Source organism: Silurus aristotelis (assembly GCF_946808225.1).
Source record: "Silurus aristotelis genome assembly, chromosome: 23".
NCBI classification, from domain to species: domain Eukaryota; kingdom Metazoa; phylum Chordata; class Actinopteri; order Siluriformes; family Siluridae; genus Silurus; species Silurus aristotelis.
This window is the reverse complement of record NC_139596.1, coordinates 15,945,848-15,967,302: the sequence shown is the minus strand read 5'-3', so window position 1 is coordinate 15,967,302 and position 21,455 is coordinate 15,945,848. Positions and strand designations below refer to the sequence as shown.

Here is a 21,455-nt window from a genome sequence, read left to right as displayed (position 1 = left end):
ATTTGATCACAACACTACAGAGGTTTTTTCTTGAGAGTCACATAGAATACAGATTAACATGGCAGAGGTAGAGCTGTGCCTTCCTGCAGACACAACAGGAAATGTTTTTGCACTATAAAAACCTGTTCGTGAAGGGAAACAGAAGTCAGAAGGCACTTGGTTTGAACCAAGGAAATAAAAGCGAGCCATCGGTACCATATTGAATTGCAGAGCATCATATTTCTTCCATTGTGTTGAATCAAATAGAAATCGGATCGAGTCGAGTCACGCAAGTAGCCGCTTCATATGTATCTGTAATGTAGCGTATCTTTGGGTACGCGTCGTGATGTGAATCGCGTCCGCCTCGTTATGGAGGTTCTCTCACACCACCTTACGTCTACGCTTTCTCCACTGGCTTCAAGGGACACTCCTGCTTGCCTACAAAGCCAGAAACTCCTGTACCTCTTAGCACTAATCTCACACTGTACTGTACCACACTTCAACCACTGCTCAACTGGTCCCACCATCTCTCAGGAGACATGCTTCAAGGCTCCTTTCTGGCACCAAGGTGGTGGAACGAATTGTGTCTTCAAGGTGCTGGTATTTAAAAAAAAAAAAAGACTTGCTTTATGACTATTTTCTCTCCTGGCCGAGATTTAAATGGATACCAGTTTTACTCTGTGTCCTAATAAACCTGTAGTAGAATGTATTTCTAGATGCAGATTTCGAAGCACACCATCTGCCAAAGGCCATAAATGTAAATGTAGATGTAAATCCTCCTAGAGTACCACAAGCGCGTGAACTTTGATCAGTAAAAATTGTGGCCATGTTATCTCGGTGAAACTGTTCACATCCTGCTTTGTGTTTAACCTTCAAATGACCCCCATTAGTTGCAGTTATTACTTTTCAGTAAATCTCAATTTGTAGCTTTCCATAACTATAAAAGCGCTATAATAAGGTGTCTAAATATGTATAAAAAAAAATATATATATATATAAACATTGAGATGTAAATTGTATCAGGGTCCCTGGTGGTCTAGTGGTTAGGATGCGGCGCTCTCACTGCTGCGACCCGGGTTCGATCCCCGGTCGGGGAACCAACCCCAGCCACTCTTAGTGCCGGTCCCAAGCCCGGATAAATAAATAGGGAGGGTTGCGTTAGGAAGGGCATCCAGCGTAAAAACGTGCTAAATCAAACATGCGGAAGATCCACTGTGGCGCCCCCTAATGGGAGAAGCTGAAAGAAAGGTTTTTTATGATGTAGATTGTATTACTAATCATTCGTTTTTATGGCCTGTGTACCGCATAAAAGTAATGACGATAGCCAGAGTTTATTCATGTGATGAACAGCACGAGGTTAGTTTATGCATGTACGAGGAATCGGAAAAAGATCGAGCGGCGCAGGTGATAGGCTGCACAGGAGGCATCGAGACAACCAATCAGCACACAGAGAGAATCTATTGGTGCAATTGGGGAATTCGGAATTTAGTTAAAGACAATTGAACAATTATTACTGCTGTTTAAGTACAAATAATAAATACTGAAACAATAATAATAATAATATATTCTTATTTTTACTTACTATTATTTAATTTCTAGTTTATTGCTACTGTAAAAACATCAACAAAATGATTATAACAAATACCCTATTTTATTAAATAATTAATTCCTGCTGTTAATAATTTAGCAAAATCAAATTAGTGCTAATAATATTAATATTAATGAGGAGAAGAAAAAAAGATGATGATGATGGAGTCGAAGATGAAGAAGATAAAGATGATCATGATGGCGATATGATGAAGAAAAAGATGAAGAGGGAGATGAAAAACCAAAGTAAAGAAAGGACAAAAATATGATGATGATGATAAAGATGATGGATAATGATAACAATAAAGGTGTAGAAGAAAAAAGGACAAGTCGAGTATTTCATTACTTTTCAAAAAAATCTAAATTTTGTGTGTGTGTGTGTGTGTGTGTGTGTGTGTGTGTGTGTGTGTGTGTGTGTGTGTGTGTGTGTGTGTGTGTGTGTGTGTGTGAAGACTGGTTAAAGATTAAAGGAGGAAGTGTAGAGACTTGTTCCTCTTTATCTCTCAGGTTCCTCTTGATTTTGATGTGATTTTTCTCGGTTTCTCGTGCTGAATTAAGTTCTTACCGTAAAGCAGTGTGTAGATGCGCATTAGGTTGCTGTTGTTAGAGGTGGGAAGCGGTAACACACCTGCGCGCGAGCTCTGTCTCCCTCGACGCTGCTGGAGTGAACATGGGCTCCTCTCAGTCTCAGCTGCAGGAACATGAAGTCCAGGATCTCTCTGAGAAAACCGGCTGTGAGTACACCACCACTCTCTCTCTCTCTCTCTCTCTCTCTCTCTCTCTCTCTCTCTCTCTCTCTTTCTCTTTCTCTTTCTCTTTCTCTATTTTTTCTGCTCTTTTCATTCCGTCCATTTAAATGCACGGTGCGTGTGCGTGTGCGCGTTTTTGCATTCGTTCTGTTTCACCGATTTGGGAAATGCGTCATTTTCTGGGTCTTACAGCTAAAAAAAAGCTTTGAATAGGACTTTAGAGGAAGTTTGCTGGCAATTCTGGTGCCTATATAAAAGCATGGTGCCCTCCAGAACAGCTCCATTCACCCCTCTAACACACACACACACACACACACATAAAAAGACACAAGTTGCACATTTTTGTTGCAGTTGACGTTGTTTTGTTATTATGCTTTTGTATTTATATTATGTCATTTTAATCGTATGACTTCTGGTCATGTGACAATAGTGTTTCTATTGTAAGACTGAAAAAAAAAATAGGATGTGCACTGTGCATGACATAACTCTCTAAATGTAAATATACATATAGACCAGTGTTATGACCCCATAATGTCATGGACAGTGCATATACTAATATATATATATATATACACACACACACACACACACACACATACACACAAACACACACACTCTTGTATATACTGTACATCTTTGATGATGAGCCATTAACACAGTGCTTTGCAATAAAAGTACTTATAAATAAACAAATAGAGCATTAATAACAAAAAATACAAAAATAATTGAAGATTACGAGAATAAAGTTGTCGCACTATGAGAAAAAAGAAAAGTACGATTATTAGAACAAAGTCATAGCAATACGAGAATAAAGTCGCAGAAATATGAGAATAATGTGAAAAAAAAAAATCTACGATTATGAGAATAAAGTCAGAGCACTACGAGAATAGAGTCGTATGTTATTTAGGTACAGGGCTAGCTCAGTGGTTGGGAAATTCACTGTCTTAATAAGATCATATGGTGTAGATTAGTGATTCCCTAGTGATCTTTGATTTGACCTGCTATGCCATATTCAGTATCTCACAAAAAAACATTGTATTACTGCTCAAGGGGCAATACAATGGAAATAAAATGTGCAGCTTGTCCTCAGGTTGTGCGCAGGTTGTTGCTGGGATCCTCTTCAACTCATACACTCACATAATGACATCACGGAGCTGCTGGATGTCAGACACATGGCACTTCTCCACCTTCCGCTTGAGGAGCCCCCGGGTGCTCAATAGGGTTTAGGGTCTGGAGACATACTTGGCCCCGTTATCACCTTAAGTTTCCTCAGAAAGTCAGATGTCATCTTGGTGGTGCGTTTAGGGTTGTTTTCATGTTGGAAAACTGCAGTTGGGCCCAGTTTCTGAAAAGAGGGCGTCATGTTCTCCACCAGAATGTCCATGTTTCCCTCAATGAAGCGCAGCTCCCCAGTACCAGCAGCCCCAGACCATAATGATACCACCACCATATTCTTATTACTCCTCATCAGGGCAAAACCACACATGCTGGACACCATCTGAGCCGAACAACTTTATCATCAGACCACAGGACATGGTTCCAGTAATTCATGCTCTTGTGCAGGTCGTCTTCAGCAAACTGTTTGCAGATTTTCTTGTGAGCAGCTTCAGAAGAGGCTCCTTCTGGGTCGACTTGTTCAGCGTACGTTCTGAACACTGACGAGCGGATCTTCCACTCCTGCAACCTCTAAAGCAATGCTGCAGCTTCATGAGTCTGTTTTTTGAAGCAGCTTCTGCACCTGATGCACAGCACGAGGACTCAACGTCTTTGATGGACCCTTGCGAGTCCTGAGTGGAACCCGTCTTGGGAAACCTCTGTATGACCCTGACCACTGTACTGTAACTCAGTTTCAGGGTAATACTGATCTTATAGCCTCGGCATCTTTGTGGAAATCAACAATTCTCAAATCCTCAGACACTCTTTATCAGGAGGTTCCATGTTGAACATCCAGTGGTCAGTATGAGAGAATTGAACTCAAAGCACCAAATTTTAAATGATAATAAGGGATACACAAATTTGTATGGTTCTGTTAAGCAGACAAAAACATGAACATGATGAATAAGACGTGTGGATTTGCATCGTTACACAACGTACAGCATAAATCACTTACTGTGTACAAGCTACACATTGACTACTCTAAAATATTTCCAAATTTCATTTTTATAGTATTGTCCCTTTGAAAAGATATGATAAAATGGTTGTCGAAATGTAAGGGGTGCACTTACTTTTGTGATATATATATATATATATATATATATATATATATATATATATATATATATATATATATATATATAAAATCTAAGAACTGCCAAGCTGCCACTCCTGGGCCCCTTGAGCAAGGCCCCTAACCTTTAATCACAAATTTCTCTATATACAGTGACTTGTATTTAAAGGTTAGGGGCCTTGCTCAAGGGGCCCAGGAGTGGCAGCTTGGCAGTTCTTAAATTTTTTATATCAACCGTCTGATCAAAAGTCCAACGTCTTAACCTCGGAGCCACCAAACAGGTTTGTTTGTTAAGAATTGAATCTTTCCATTATTGTATAAGACGTGATTCAGCAGCTTTAAAGCTCAGGTAGAACTGCTATTCCGTCACGTCTCTTTGTGGCTGCTCAAATAACATACCCAAGTGTTTTCGAAACGTTGTTTGATCCAAAACCAGTTATTAGTTGTGCACAGCAAAGCAACACAATTATACGCAACGTCTGCACACACCTGTGATACGCCGGATTGCGGGTTATGGAGTGTACAAACACGGCCTGTTGGATGACGTGTTAATTGCAATGTAAGCAGCCAGTCTGAGCAAATTCTATTTACCTGAGCAATAGTTTCTGTGTACACACATTTTCCCATGTGCACATGGTGCCCAAACAAACCTGTTTGTTTGAATGTGTAGTGACTGGTTTGATTCATTGCATATAGAATTTCTATTCTGCTTCATAGTGTTGCTTCATAAAGCCATTTTATTGCCATGGGCTAACAGCAGCTTGATATACAGTACCATAGCAGGAAACCCAGGTGTGATGTGGAACAGCTGGAAATCAGAGAGACAGATGGAAGTGAGGGAAGTGATGGCAAAACACTGAAAACTAGGAAACAGCTGGAAATGAGGGAAGGGTTGGAAAGACACTGAAACCTAGGGAACAGCTGGAAATAAGGGAAGAGTTGGAAAGACACGTTAAACACTTTAAGCTGGAAGTGAGGAAACAGTTAAAAACCAAAGGCACTGAAAACTGGGGAAATGTTTGAAATAAGGGAACAGCTAGAAAGACACTGAAAATAAGGGAACAGCTGGGGGGGGAGAGACGTTAAAAATGGGGGGAACAGCGGGAAATGAGGCAAGGGTTGGAAAGACACTGAAACCTAGGGAACAGCTAGAAGTAAGGGAACAACTGGGAAAACACTTACAACTAGAGAGCAGCTCGAAATAAAGGATAGGTTGGAAAGACACTGTAAACTAGGGAACAGCTGGAAGTGAGGAAACAGCTGGAAACCAAAGACACAGAAAACTAGGAAAAGTAAAGACCTTCCTTCCTTAATTCTGAACCTCCAGCTGTGTACCTGCATAATTATATAACTGCACCGCTGCCATTTGTTCGGCTGATTAAACGAATAATCAGGTGCATGGGGGTCCCTAACAAAGCGGTCACAGAGTAATTTAGTTTACAGTACAAGTGTGCTCCAGATGTTTGACATATGAAAACCTATCCACAACATCTGTTTTTCTCATCCACCCAGTTTCTCCAGAGCAGATCAGAAACCTGCACAAGCGATTTAAGAACCTGACCAAGAACAGAGACACGTTAAGGTACTCCTCACCAAACAAATACATCATAAACCATAAATCACAATCTATTAAGTACCTGATGTTGATGTAACTTGAGTGAAAGGTATGTGTAACATGCAGTTATAAGGTGAAGAACCTGTTCCAGCATGTACAGTAAATCATACATCAGGTCTAGAAAACAGGAAGTGAAAAACTTTTTTTTTTTTTCCTTTCTCAGTTCCAACCATTGGCTTGTGGTATTCAATCAGATATCATCATGTTTCTAAAAAAAAAGCATGCAATACCCATAACCTGGCCACTAGTGCTGCTTAGTGGATGCTCAATGTAAATTCATCCTTTTTTGTCTTGTGTTTCAGCCGAAATGACCTTGAGAACATCCCAGATTTGACCTTCAATCCCATTCGAAGCCAAATCATTAATGCCTTCTTTGATAAAAGGTACTTTATTTAAGGTGTAATATTTTTCTCAATAATTTTTTTCCCTCTGATTTCAAGAATCCATTGTTGAACTCTGAGGCAGATTCAGCGTTTTGGGAACATAGGAACTAGAGGAAGCAGGTGCACTGAAAGGGAGGAGGAAGGAAACACAGGAACATTAGGGTGCTAGGGAGACATAAGGATCGAAATGAATGCCTAGTAAATTAGGGAGCACCTCGAAACTAAAGACACCAAGGAACATCTGAAAACATCTGAAGAGCTGGAAATGAGGGAACATTTACAGTCTAAAGACACTAAAAACTTGAGACCAGCTGGGAACCGAAGACATGGTAATCTGTGGGACGCCTGGGAACTAAAGCCTTAAAAATTATGAAACAGCTTGAAAACTAAAGACACTAAAACGAGGTAACAGCTGCCAAACTGAAAACATCTGGAAAGGCGATAAACTATTGGAGACGCAAAAACTAGAAAACAAAACCTAGAGAACAGCTGGTACTGAGGAAACAGTGTGAAACTGAAGACCCTAAAACCTGGAAAGAGCTGTAAATGAGGGAACATGCTAAAACTAAAGACATAAAACTGTAGAACCCCTGAAAACCAAAGACACCTAAAACTTGGGAACAGCTGGAAATAGGGGGGACCACTGTAAATAAGAGGAACAGCTGGAAACAAAAGACAATTATCCTGACTTGACATTGGAAATGCGGAAACATTTTAAAAAGTCACTGGAACAGATGCAAATTAAGAAACAAGTAGAATCAAGGGAACAGCTGGCAACTCAAGACATTAAACTCTAGAACGCCTGAAAACCAAAGACAAAGAAAACTCGGGAACAGTTGGAAATAAGAGGAACAGCTGAAAAGTGAAGACAAAGAAAACTCGGGAACAGTTGGAAATAAGTTGAACAGCTGCAAACTAAAGACAGTGACAACTTTGGAACACCTGCAAATAAATGGAACCAAAGGAACAGCTTGAAAAGGAAGACACTAGAAATAAGAAAACAATTTAAAACGTCACTGGAAACAAGAGAACAGCTTCCAACATGGAAACAGCTATAAACAAAAAAAATCGAAAACTTGGGAACAGCTGCAAATGAAAGAACAGATGGAATCAAAGGAACAGCTGGAACTAAAGACAATAAACTGAGAGACACGTGAAACTAAAGAACAGCTGGTACTGAGGAAACATTGTGAAACTGAAGACCCCGAAATCTGCAAACAAGTGGAAATGCGTTGAAACTAAAGAAATTAAACTGTCGAACACCTGAAGAACCTAAAAACTTGGAAACAGCTGGAGACTAAAGACAATGAAATAACAGATGGAACCGAAGGAAAAGCTGAAAAACAGACACTGGGAATGAGAAAATGTTTAAAAACATCACTGGAAACAAGAGAACAGCTGCCAACGTGAAAACAGCTGGTAACTAAAGACACTGGAAACTTGGGAACAGCTGGAAACTAAAGACACTGGAAACTTGGGAACAGCTGGAAACTAAAGACACTGGAAATGAGGAAACATTTTGAAAACTAAATTGACTGGAAACTAGGAAACAGCTGGAAATCAAACACCCTCGTATTCGATGTGAAATTAAGACATTAAAAAACTATGCAACATATGCAAACATCAGAACAGTTGGAAAGTAAAGACTCTAAACTATAGAACACAGAAACTAGACAATGTTTACTGGAGAACAGCTGGCAAAGAGGAAACAGTTGGAAACAAAGAGAACATGTTGAATCTAAATATAATTAAGTGGAAATAAAAAACACTGGAAACTAAGCAACCTTTTGGGAATTAGGAACACTTGCTTGGGCACAGCTGTAGATGAGTGATTATAAGAAAATAAAGAAACAAGTTTAACCAGCCTGTGTTTGGCATCAAAACAGTTTTTGGGAGTGAGCTGGATTTCCACCTTCCAGCATTTTTTCCCCCAGTATTAATGTTCTCTTGTTAGACTGAAGTACGAGTTGAAGGGTTTCCAAGCTTTTTCTGGTTTAAAAAAAAAATGCATGATTTGGTAAATTGTTTGGCTTGCACACACACACACACACACACACACACACACACACACACACACACACACACACACACTTTATGAATAATCAAATACTTGTGCTGAGGCTGTAAACAGACGTGGGTTCTCACTGATGCTGGTGCAGGAACTTCAGCCGGGAGGAGGTGGGCGCTGTGGAGGAGATTGTCTTCGAGGAGTTCCTCACGGTCATGTCACACTTCAGGCCGCTAAAACAGAACTTGACGCAGGAGGACAAAGAGAGGATTAGAAAAGAGAAACTCCGCTGTGAGAGTGCACAAACACAAACACACACACACACACATATATATATACATATATCTGTGTGGTTTTATATACAGTACAGACCAAAAGTTTGGACACACCTTCTCATTCAGAGTTTTCTTTATTTTCATGACTATGAAAATTGTAGATTCACACTGAAGGCATCAAAACTATGAATGAACATATGTGGAATTATATATGGAATTATATACATAAAAAAGTGTGAAACAACTGAAAAATGTCATATTGTAGGTTCTTCAAAGTAGCCACCTTTTGCTTTGATCACTGCTTTGCACACTCTTGGCATTCTCTTGATGAGCTTCAAGAGGTAGTCACCTGAAATGGTCTTCCAACAGTCTTGAAGGAGTTCCCCGAGAGATGCTTGGCACTTGTTGGCCCTTTTGCCTTCACTCTGCGGTCCAGCTCACCCCTAAACCATCTCGATTGGGTTCAGGTCCGGTGACTGTGGAGGCCAGGTCATCTGGCGCAGCACCCCATCACTCTCCTTCTTGGTCAAATAGCCCTTGATGCCTTCAGTGTGACTCTACAATTTTCATAGTCATGAAAATAAAGAAAACTCGTTGAATGAGAAGGTGTGTCCAAACTTTTGGTCTGTACTCTATATATTCATATACGCATATTCATATATGCTCAACAGTTCTGGGTGTTCTTTGTTGTGTTTTTGACATTTCAGCACCCGGACTCTTCTATTACAAAATCATGTTATTGTAGTATGTCTGCACCTTTAAATTCAAAATGACCCAAATTTTTGTTTAAAATGGTATATTTTCTTTGTTTAAACATTTAATATATTTTCGATGTGGGAATAAAAATATGGGTTTATGAGATTTGCAAACCATTGACTGTTTTTCTTCACATTGTAAACCCCTAATCCGTCTTCTTTCTTTAGTTCTCTTCAACATGCATGACAAAGACAGTGATGGCATGATCACTCTAGACGAATACAGAAAGGTAAAACAACTTTTCAACAGTGCAGTCTGTCAGAAATTCTCTGATGTGAAATCCATTGCTTACACACGTCCAGAACTATTGAGTTTACATGAGTTCACAACTGTGTACATGGTTGGTTTGTTCCTCTATCAAGGCATAGTCATGGGTTGCCAATTCTTTTGTTCATTCCAGTTAAAAAGACTCTGATCTTTGAGCTGCTTTCAGCTAAAACAAGTGCATGTGCATGTGAAATTTACACCTTTGTGTTGTTGTGCAGCTGGTAGAAGAACTGCTGTCCACCACACCAACTATTGAAGCAGAAACAAGCAAGGCAATAGCAGACGCTGCTATGCTGGAGGTCGCCAGTGTCACGATGGGTCAAATGGTACAGTATCTAGCTCCAAAAATGTCAGCTCTTTTATTGAGTCAAAACAGTTTGTGTTGGGGAAATGTCTTACGTTGTAAAAAAAAAAACGTTTGTAGACACCTGACCATAAGATTGGTGTGCTTTTTCAAGAAAACTAAAAAATCCCATTCCACAATTAGTCCCTAGTAGGGTTGCAAATGGACAAAAATCTTTCCACGGCACCTTCATCTTTTTGGGAATAATCCAAGTTTGAAGCTTATGATAAATTTATGGGAATTAATTAGAAATTTTCTGAAATTTCTATAAACCGTGTCATATACAAACAAATATTTTGTTTGGTCATAAGCTGACGCATGCAAACGAATAGATAAAAAAAAAAAATTTTGACTTTAATTTGTTAGTATAATTCACGTGTGTTATGAAGGAACGCACAGTGCACGTAGGGGGTGTGGCCTCAGTAGCCCCGCATCTGATTGATGAATATGCAGGTAGAAATTTAACAAAATTTGCATAAAATCTGCTTGTTTTAACCAAAATTGTCCTGCAAGATTTATTTTTCTTTCAACCTCATTTAAATTCCCTGTTATTGACAAACCTGCCATTTTGTAAATTCCCAGTTTATTCTCATTAATTCCCATGGAACGTTCCCAGAAGAGTGGAGGTTATTAGAACAACAAATGGGGACTAAATGTGTTGGAATTTTAATAAAAAAAAGCACATACAATCTTATGGTCAGGTGTCCACAAACTTTTGTCTATACGATGTGTAATTCTAATGACGATTTGAACGTTTTTAGGGATAATTCGTCTTGTTTGTTCTTATATTTCCCATGGATCCATTAAACCGATGATCCAGGCTCCAGACGAGGTGTATGAGGGAATCAGGTTCGAGCATTTCCTTCAGGTATGTAAACTGCTCTTCTCTCCTTGTGTGTTATTTTCAAATATATATATATATATTTATTATTATTTTTTTTTTTTTCGAAAATCCCACATATATTTGCGATGTCTCTCCTTTAGATTTTGAATGGCGTTGAGATCGCGTCGAGGATGTACATCCGCTTTCTCTACGTAGACACCACGACGATGGGCTGCCCGGCCTGGGTCCCTACACCGCTCTAAATCTTCTACGTCCTCTTAACGCAGTCAAACAGGAAGAACGGCATTTTATTACAAACATATCTTTGATCTGATGTACGTGTGACATCCGCACAGGTGTTTAGTGCTGGAATGGCGCATGACTGAAAGGTGGATTGTTTACTAATCCTTTTGGCCTGGTCTATATTTGGGTGTCTTTGAGTAGAGGGTAAATTCTGTACCCAGTTAGCACTTGTATTTATATCACACACACACACACACACACACACACACACACACACACACACACACACACACACACACACACACATATATATAATGAATGCAAAACAAAATTGCTTGTCGTTTTTCTATTAGCACAAAGCTTTTTACTAAACATCAACAGTTTACATTTGCATGGTTAAATAATATTTTATACAAATAAAATTGAATAAATCGAATTAATGCACTACGCTTTTTATATTATTGATGAATTGAAATGAGTAATCATTTAAATTGACAAATTCAGTTGATTAAACAAAAATAAATAAATGGAAAAATTAAAAAATAGTTCACCTTTGTCAGACCCTAATTTGAGTAATACAGATGTCTGTAAGTGTGCGTGTTTTATATTTTAATATTGAATTTTCTGAAGATATGATCTATTTATCTATTCTACTGATTTCACCCTTTTAAGAGAAATTCTTTAAGCTGGATATAAAATGTTGAAGAATCCAAAGCGCCAACTCTCAAATCGGCACCGCAGTGTCTCTGTGGCGACTCGCTCCGTGCTGGAAATACGATTTGTTTTGTCCATGCATTAAAACGCTAAAGAATCCATAGCGCTAGAGTTAGCCGCTAACCAGGAAGTGGCTAGCGGCTAACTCTAGCGCTATGGATTCTTTAGCGTATTTAATGCATAGACAAAACAAATCGTATTTCCAGCACAGAGCGAGTTTTATTGTTTTAGCGAGTTTTAGCGTATTTTTATTATTCTATAGCGTATTTATTTTTCATAAAAACAGTCAAACAGAAATGCACGCTGCATTAAACGTTAAAATGAGTTTGCATGATCATTTTGACAGCCCTGATTTATAGATTTGCCAAATTCGACATCAAGCTACACAAAAAAAAAATTCAAAAATTTTCCACTCTTCCATGTTCAGAGCTAAAGGTGATGTACAGTAGATACATGTAATCGGAACCTGTCTTTAAAACCTATTTCAGAACCCACATCCAAACGAACCACAACAATGCTATGTAGAGTGAAGAGAAAGAAGTGTGTCTCATTTTCTCTCTCATATTTAAATAGGGACAAAAAGTATTGGGACACCTGATTTCTCCAAATCTGGAGATACACAATCCTATTGGACATCTTTAAATGTGGCAGCGTTGAATTTGCCTTCACTCGAACTAGAAGATCCAAACCTGTTCCAGCATGACGACACTCCATGAAGATGTGCTTTACATGGGTTGGAAGATCTCCTGCTATAGAGAACCCTATTGAACACCTTTGGGTGTGTCTGGAGAATCGTATGCTTTCGAGTCTACTAGTTACATGTGTAAAGATCAAACGAGAACATTTACAGGAAAAAAACACAAACTTTAGTTAGTAAATGTATCTGATAGGAATTTATACACCATTGGTATTTTGGAGAACTTCAGATCCTCTCTCGTTCAAGGTCCTCGCCCAGAACAATGAGTCATTTTAGAAGAAAAAAATAGAGAAAAGAATCAAGGTGTTGCAGTTCAGCACAGTCCTGATTATCACATGACTCATGTGTACAGACCAAACACTGATATTAAAGCTAAATAAGAGCTTTAAATGTCTAATCGGCGATCAGGGTTTTATCTGAAAGTGTACTTTTGATCCTTCAGACATTCCGATCGTAATTGTTTCCGCAGCGTCTTTGTGACTGGGATCATTATATACATTTATATAAAAAATATCCCTAAAAAATATCACCATTGTAAATACCAGATGTTCGAGTCTGTAATAAATCAAGAAAACAACCTTATTATAATGTCAAATCAGAACCAGAGAAAACCATCAACTCCTCATTGACTCTGATTGCTCTTGCCCAGGTGCATTGTGGGTCAGAGCCCGGAGCTGTGAGGATCAGCGAGCGCGTCGTAAGGCGTAACGAGGCCGATGTTGTAGCTGTAACCGCTCGTCTCGGTGTAGTCGGACCTGCAGATGGGGAGCACGTGGTCCTGGGAGGAGGAATCCACAGAGAAATCGTAGAAGCAGATCGCCCCCCGGTGTCTGCACACAGAATAACAAGCGAGTCTGCAAATTATGTTTAAAGTAAAAGAAATGCATTTATCTTACTCTTAAATGTTAAACATTAGTATTTATAATGTATGAGGGGAAATTAAATTAAAGCTTAGATGGTTTTCTTTTTCTAAAAAAATGTTTTTTTAATAATAAAATGATAAACATGCCCTCAATTTGCAGTAAACCATGCAAACTAAAATCAAAAAGAATTCAAAATAAAACAAAAGAAACATGCAGATGTCTAGCAAAAATACATTTCCAAATTATTGACAGGCACTTATTATTATTATCATTATTATTATTATTATTATTATTATTAATATGCTGCGACATTGTTGCCATCATCAGCCTCATAACAATAGGAGAAACCTAATGATGTCTAGATATTAGTAGTAAAAAAACAAATCTATCGAATAAATCTGTGTAGAAATGTTTTGTGCAACAGAAACCCATGATGAGTGGTGTGTTGTTCTTGGTTGCTCGGTCTGTTACCTGCGGTGAGCGGTGAGATCATCATCAGTGATGCACGCACCACGTGGGTTCTTTTCATCGGGGATGTTGGCCGTCACCAGGGTGCTGCTGTTAAACCGTATGTGACGGACTGGGTGTCTACACACACGCACGCACGCGCACACACACACACACACACACACACACACATGCTTTACTATGTTTTAGGATTTTATCATCATCATTTTTTAAATCAATGCCCAGGGAATAAATTGCAATTAGGGCAACTTCTTGTTCCTGTTCAAAATGTGTAAACAGTATACATTTATCAACTATACATATACAGTGAGGAAAATAAGTATTTGAAGACCCTGCTATTTTGCAAGTTCTCCCACTTAGAAATCATGGAGGGGTCTGAAATTGTCATCGTAGGTGCATGTCCACTGTGAGAGACATAATATAAAAAATAAAAAAAATCCAGAAATCAATGTATGATTTTTTAACTATTTATTTGTATGATACAGCTGCAAATAAGTATTTGAACACCCGAGAAAGTCAATGTTAATATTTGGTACAGGAGCCTTTGTTTGCAATTACAGAGGTCAAACGTTTCCTGTAGTTTTTCACCAGGTTTGCACACACTGCAGGAGGGATTTTGGCCCACTCCTCCACACAGATCTTCTCTAGATCAGTCAGGTTTCTGGCCTGTCACTGAGAAACACGGAGTTTGAGCTTCCTCCAAAGATTCTCTATTGGGTTTAGGTCTGGAGACTGGCTAGGCCACGCCAGAACCTTGATATGCTTCTTACAGAACCACTCCTTGGTTATCCTGGCTGTGTGCTTCGGGTCATTGTCATATTGGAAGACTCAGCCTCGACCCATCTTCAATGCTCTAACTGAGGGAAGGAGGTTGTTCCCCAAAATCTCACAATACATGGCCCCGGTCATCCTCTCCTTAATACAGTGCAGTCGGCCTGTCCCATGTGCAGAAAAACACCCCCAAAGCATGATGCTACCACCCCCATGTTTCACAGTAGGAATGGTGTTCTTGGGATTGTACTCATCATTCTTCTTCCTCCAAACACGTTTAGTGGAATTATGACCCAAAAGTTCTATTTTGGTCTCATCTGACCACATGACTTTCTCCCATGACTCCTCTGGATCATCCAAATGGTCATTGGCAAATTTAAGACGTGCCTGACATGTGCTGGTTTAAGCAGGGGAACCTTCCGTGCCACGCATGATTTCAAACCATGACGTCTTAGTGTATTACCAACAGTAACCTTGGAAACGGTGGTCCCAGCTCTTTTCAGGTCATTGGCCAGCTCCTCCCGTGTAGTTCTGGGCTGATTTCTCACCTTCCTTAGGATCATTGAGACCCCATGAGGTGAGATCTTGCATGGAGCCCCAGTCCGAGGGCGATTGACAGTCATGTTTAGCTTCTTCCATTTTCTAATGATTGCTCCAACAGTGGACCTTTTTTCACCAAGCTGCTTGGCAATTTCCCCGTAGCCCTTTCCAGCCTTGTGAAGGTGTACAATTTTGTCTCTAGTGTCTTTGGACAGCTCTTTGGTCTTGGCCATGTTAGTAGTTGGATTCTTACTGATTGTATGGGGTGGACAGGTGTTTTTATGCAGCTAACGACCTCAAACAGGTGCATCTAATTTAGGATAATAAATGTAGTGGAGGTGGACATTTTAAAGGCAGACTAACAGGTCTTTGAGGATCAGAATTCTAGCTGATAGACAGGTGTTCAAATACTTATTTGCAGCTGTATCATACAAATAAATAGTTTAAAAATCATAAATTGTGATTTCTGGATTTTTTTTTTTTTTAGATTATGTCTCTCACAGTGGACATGCACCTACGATGACAATTTCAGACCCCTCCATGATTTCTAAGTGGGAGAACTTGCAAAATAGCAGGGTGTTCAAATACTTATTTTCCTCACTGTATATAAAAACATACACACACTATATTTCCAAAAGTATTGGGTCACCTGACCTTTCCTGCTCTATGTGGTTCTTCTCAAAATTGTTACCCCAAAACTGGAGGCACTCAATTGTACAGGACGTCTTTAGATACACTATAATACAATTTTGAATTCACTTGAACTTGGAAACCCAAACCTGCTCCATCATGGTGATTCCCCTGTGCACAAAGTGAGCTCCTTGAAGATCTGGTTTACATGCTTTGGAGAGGAAGATCTTGCTGCTATAGAGCTCTGATCTCATCCCTACTGAACACCTTTGAGATGAATGTGAACTCTGACTGCACCCCAGGTCTCCTCACCTACATCAGTACCTGCCTTTCATAACACCCTTGTGGCTGATGAACACAAATATCCATAAGCACACTCCAAAATCTAGTGGAACATCTTCCCAGAAGATTGGAGGGATTTATAAGAGTGAATTGGGACTAAATGTGGAATGCAACTCTCACAAATCACATACCAGTACTTGACCAGGTGACCCAATACTTACCTACTTACTAATAGTGTGTGTAAATATATACAGTATATACATACACACACACACACACACACACACACACACATTCATATATTGTATAGTTTAGATAATACGGTACTGCTCCGTTTTGCTAATCTGTGTGCTGTAATTGAATTTGAATTAAATTATTAACAGATTGCAGTACACTACCCCATACTGATCACCATTATTCTCACTTCTGTGTAGGACTTATTATATTTTTAAAGGTATGATGTCATGGAACGCATCTACAGCGTAAGCCTGTACAGAAAATAAATCTTTCACTGCTATGTAAACGCAAGAGCTGGATCATTTGCATTACCATCTTATTGTAAAACAACTGTCCAGAGCAGATCTCTGATCTTTAACACCAATTATGAACTTGAGTGATGTAGCTGAGGAGGAACTTTTAATGCCTCTACTTCGGCTTACTCCCAATCTAATGATCTCACCTGTTGTGCATCTCCCAGAGCTTGGCCCCCATCCTCATTTCCCACACGCAGACTAAACCCTCTCCGCCGCCGCTCACGATCTTCCAGTCGTCCACCTGCACCGCGGTCACGCCCATGTGATGGCCGTACAGCGAGACCACCGAGGAGCCAGAACGCAGGTCAAACACTCGTACCCTGAGCAAGAAAAAACCCACAAAACAAAAGAAAAAAAGGAACAAGGTTATAGCAGAGACTTCGAACTAATTTAGAAAAAAAGTCGCCCCCACGCTTGTTTTTTTCCAACCTTCAAAGCGGCTTTGTGAGGACCGAATGATTGGCTGGCAGCCAAAGCAAACATAATAAGTGACCAAGAAAAAGGCACAAAGGATTTGGAAACCATCTGTGCCCACTGTTGCTTAATGGTACCGAAAGCAGCCAAAGGATAAGTGCACACGGACATGCTCCTAATCACCGAAATCTAATTACGCTCAAAAGCTACATATCCAGTTTTAGAGATATTGAGCCTTTGATGCATGTCTAAGCGCGATGTAACGACGGAGACGCCGCATCGTAGTGGACGCTGCATGGACGTGTCTTTGTGGCGTTTTAATTTCATTGAAACGCTCTTTGTCTCGCGCTCGTGAGCGAACGGAACTCGTGTTTTCCTGGCCGTTCCTAACTTTCATTAATCTCGCGCTGGAACGCAGGGCGACTCGGGCGAGCTGTCGACAGACACGTTTCCTTCAATTAATCAGACGTGCGGCTTTCCAACAGGTCCCGCACCAGACGCTCTGGGGAGCAACGTAAACGTAGTGACAGTTTATTCCTAACATTCAGTCGCATCGTGTTTCTGTGGAAAAATAAAGAACCAAGCATCAGCTATTTTCCTTTTCTTTTTCTCTGTGCCTCAAAATGTAGATTTGCTCAGATTTTAAATTCAAATTAGTAATTACTGATATTTAATCTATCTGCCTGTCTGTCAGTCTGTCTGTCTGGGCCTGCCTGCCTGCCTGTCTCTCTCTCTCTCTCTCTGTCTGTCTGTCTGTCTCTCTCTCGTTCTGTCTGTATCTGCCTGCCTGCCTGTCTCTCTGTCTGTCTGTCTGTATCGGCCTGCCTGTCTGTCTTCCTGTCTCTCTGTCTTTCTATCTGTATCGGCCTGCCTGTCTGCCTGTCTCTCTGTCTGTCTGTCTTTCTGTCTGTATTGGCCCGCCTGCCTGTCTCTCTCTCTCTGTCTGTCTGTATCGGCCTGTTTGTCTGCCTGCCTGTCTGTCTCTTTCTCTCTCTCTGTCTGTCTGTATCTGCCTGCCTGCCTGTTACTCTCTCTCTCTGTCTGTCTGTCTATTTGTCTGTCTCCGCCTGCCTGCCTGTCTCTTTTTGTCTGGCTACCTGTCTCTCTCTCTCTGCCTAATTGCCTGTCTGTCTGTTTTTCTTCCTGCGTGTCTGTCGGTTTCTCTCTCTCTCTCTCTCTCTCTTTCTCTCTCTCTCTCTCTCTGCCCGTATGTCCCTCTCTTCCTCTCTGTGTCAAATTAATTGAAAGGAGGGATGAATGCATGCATCAGGGCCTGGCCTTTGGCCACTCTAATGGCCACCCAGACCTAAATCCCCTCCTGTTTCCGCTCTGGGGGCTTGGACGGAGAGACGGACTCTCTGGCACTCACACAGATCATTTTGTTGAGCTCCTCAATCACAGAGAAAGACAATAGGTAAGAGCATCTTCCTTGCTTTCTCTCTCTGTATCTCTGTATCTCTGTATCTCTGTATCTCTCTCTCTCTCTCTCTCTCTCTCTCTCTCTCTCTCTCTCTCTCTCTCTCTCTCTCTCTCTCTCTCTCTCTCTCTCTCTCTCTCTCTCTCTCTCCTTATTGCAGATGTGCAGATCCAAAGAGCGCTCTGAGGATGCAGTGATGATTAAAAGGGGCCACAGCTGGACCCAACAACATGGGGCCCTCAACCCTTGGCTGTGTGCTTAGTGCCCGAGTGAAAACGCAGCAGGAGTTTATCTACAAAGGGCTGCTAAGCTTTTCTTCACTTGCCAAATAGTGCTTCCGCTGTCCAGGCACGAGTGCAACTGAAAGCCTCTTTACTTGGCACAGCGACTCGTACTCAGAAAAGGAGCTTCCAGATGTGTTTAGAGGCTTGTTTTTTTCTTTTTTTCTTTTCATGACCAATGCGTGCTCGCTTTCTCTTTTTCCAGAAGTAGTCCTTTGTCTGCTTAATCAATCTCCTTGAAGGTGATGAGGCTCAGATAATAACACGGTCCTTTTATCTGTGGAGTTTTTAGCCGCTTTACCTCCTAAACCATAAGTGTCTAAGTCTTTCAAATCCTTTTTACACAACCGTTTCAAAAGGTTAGACAACAAAAAAATAAATATATAAATAAACTAGAAAAAAACACCACATGACAGGATGGGGGCTTGTGCTTAACAAATATTATATTTTTTCATTATGGGATGTACTAAATAGATGTTTTTAAAATAAAAATATTATGGAAAAAATATGAAGGGAAACTACATAGTAAAAAAAAAATGCAAAAAAACAATTTCTCATTTTATATATATATATATATATATATATATATATATATATATATATATATATATATATATATATATATATTATTAGGAAGTTTTTATTTTAGAGTACAGTGGTACCATAGAATACGAATCAAAATTGATTTACGTATCGGTTTCCGCATAGAAATTCAGAATCTCGTGGGCTAAAATTTAAAGAGATTTAAAAAAAAAAAGGTGAAAGTAGTGAAACGAAGCAAAGTGCATTAAAAAGAAGAGAAAAATAAGCGATAACAGTGATGCGTGTGACAGTCTGCCTGATATCATAGTGGAAGGAGATTCGTCTCCTTCCAAACAATAATTCTCCCTCCTTCATCTCCATCATAGTAAAGAACCCAGTAAAGATAATGTTTTCCTCTTAGATGTTAAGGCACCATTATTAAATATTAAATACTAAATAATTCCTTTGAAGCGAAGCCAGGAGCATGAAAGCACAAGGAACAAGAGCGGTAGATAGTCCAGGTGATCTACGGTCATAACTAGTAGATCGGACGATGAGTGAAGGGGAATAGGGACCTTATATAGGGGATGGTCCAAATGAGTCTGGTTCCTCTCAAGGTTTCTTCCTTATTACATCTAAGGGAGTTTTTCCTTGCCACAGTCGCCACGGCTGCTCATCAGAAATAAATACACACCATTCACCTTAACTGTTGATTTCTGTAAAGCTGCTTTGAGACAATGTCTGTTGTAAAAAGCACTATAGAAATAAACTTGATGGTAAATCAGGTGTAGGTGATTAGTAGGAGGAAGAGGCTAAGCGAGAGTGTGGAGTAAAGGAGGGAGGTGTGGCTGGTGGTTCTTTCACAATAATATTAGTGCATATTGGTGATATTTAAAATTTTTTATAATAATATTGAAGGTCGTTCGGAACGAATTATCCCACTTTTCATTATTCCTTATGGGGAATTGATGGAAATTCATATTGAATATTTCAGAGTGCGAATCGTGTTCCGGAACGAATTCAATTCGTATTCTGAGGTACCATTCCATTTTACTGATCCCAGAGGGAAATTGAAATATTTCTTCGCAAGAAAGAAAATAGAAAGAAAGAAAGAAAGAAAGAAAGAAGTGTGGCAGCTTGGTGATACTTGGTGATGATATCCCTCTAATAAACTCATTTCTAATCCTGTCCATCGTGGTCACTCCCAACGAAAACCTCAACATCTTCAGCTCTGCTACCTCCAGCTCCACCTCCTGTCTTTTACTCAGTGCCACTGTCTCTAAACCAGACAACATCTCAGGTCTCACCACAGTCCCATAAACTTTCCCTTTCACTCTCACAAATACTCTTCTATCACAAATCACTCCTGCTATCACTCTTCTCCACCCACTCCACCCTGCCTGCACTCTTTTCTTTACTTCTCTAACACATTATATAAAGTCGAATAAATGTGTTTTATTGGTAGTTTTACGTATTAGTTTATACACATTATGACTGATCAGGAACTCACTGAACCTTATTTTTCCAGCCACATGTGGTTCTTAGAGGCACGCAATTGTCTAGGATGCATTTCATGAATATTTCTCTTTATTATTATTATTGGCTCATGTTATATACTATATAAAACTCCAAATGCAACTCGGAGAGAAAGATGGCAGGCGTGTTTTGGGAAGAATCAGAACAACTCGATTTATGCTAATGCTTTTCTTATAACGAGCTTCTCCCTTACCTCCGGCAAAACAATTCATGGCAGTGTAGAAATGCGAGATGTTAGGTATTAATCCCAGCTTGTTTAGGACACTTGAGGTTTCCAGGCTTATGCAGAGATGACAGAAGTGTGAGTGAGAAAGTGCATGCTGGATCATTTGCGTGTGCGTGTGTTTTGTACGTGACGCACCGCCTGTCTTTGTTTCCACACACCAGCAGATGAAGGGGGGCATCTCTCAGGCTGATGCAGGTGAAGTCTCCAGCTGAGCTCCCCAACACCAGCTCAGTCTGGCTGGTCTCCAGGCTGTACACCCGAATCTGAGGACACAGAAAGAAGCTGATGGTGTGGACGGAGAGATAAG

At 40.0% G+C, this 21,455-nt stretch overlaps 2 protein-coding genes and 1 long non-coding RNA gene across 3 annotated transcripts in view; 2 read left to right on the top strand and 1 right to left on the bottom strand.

Annotated features, from left to right (window-relative positions):
* Window positions 1-2,121: 2,121 nt before the first annotated feature.
* Window positions 2,122-11,274, top strand: tesca (tescalcin a; the record flags this gene model as incomplete). The annotated part of the gene is made up of 8 exons (XM_083527535.1): window positions 2,122-2,299; window positions 6,054-6,123; window positions 6,459-6,539; window positions 8,699-8,838; window positions 9,746-9,807; window positions 10,064-10,171; window positions 11,009-11,056; window positions 11,173-11,274. Exons 1-8 carry the CDS (start codon window positions 2,236-2,238, stop codon window positions 11,272-11,274), a joined length of 675 nt encoding a protein of 224 aa, XP_083383661.1. The 5' UTR covers window positions 2,122-2,235.
* On the top strand, window positions 3,765-4,092 carry LOC310718597. The gene is made up of 2 exons (XR_014531201.1): window positions 3,765-3,894; window positions 3,925-4,092. It is a non-coding gene; the product is annotated as an uncharacterized lncRNA (long non-coding RNA).
* Window positions 11,275-12,213: 939 nt separating the features above from the next.
* The window catches only part of fbxw8 (F-box and WD repeat domain containing 8), a 31,355-nt gene continuing 22,113 nt past the window's right edge, over window positions 12,214-21,455 (bottom strand). Inside the window, exons 8-11 of the mRNA XM_083527367.1 lie at window positions 21,284-21,411; window positions 16,899-17,072; window positions 14,000-14,116; window positions 12,214-13,495 (exon numbers count right to left, since the gene is read on the bottom strand). Coding sequence (XP_083383493.1) covers window positions 13,327-13,495; window positions 14,000-14,116; window positions 16,899-17,072; window positions 21,284-21,411 — 588 coding nt within the window. The 3' untranslated portion in view covers window positions 12,214-13,326. The remainder of the gene's footprint in view (window positions 13,496-13,999; window positions 14,117-16,898; window positions 17,073-21,283; window positions 21,412-21,455) is intronic.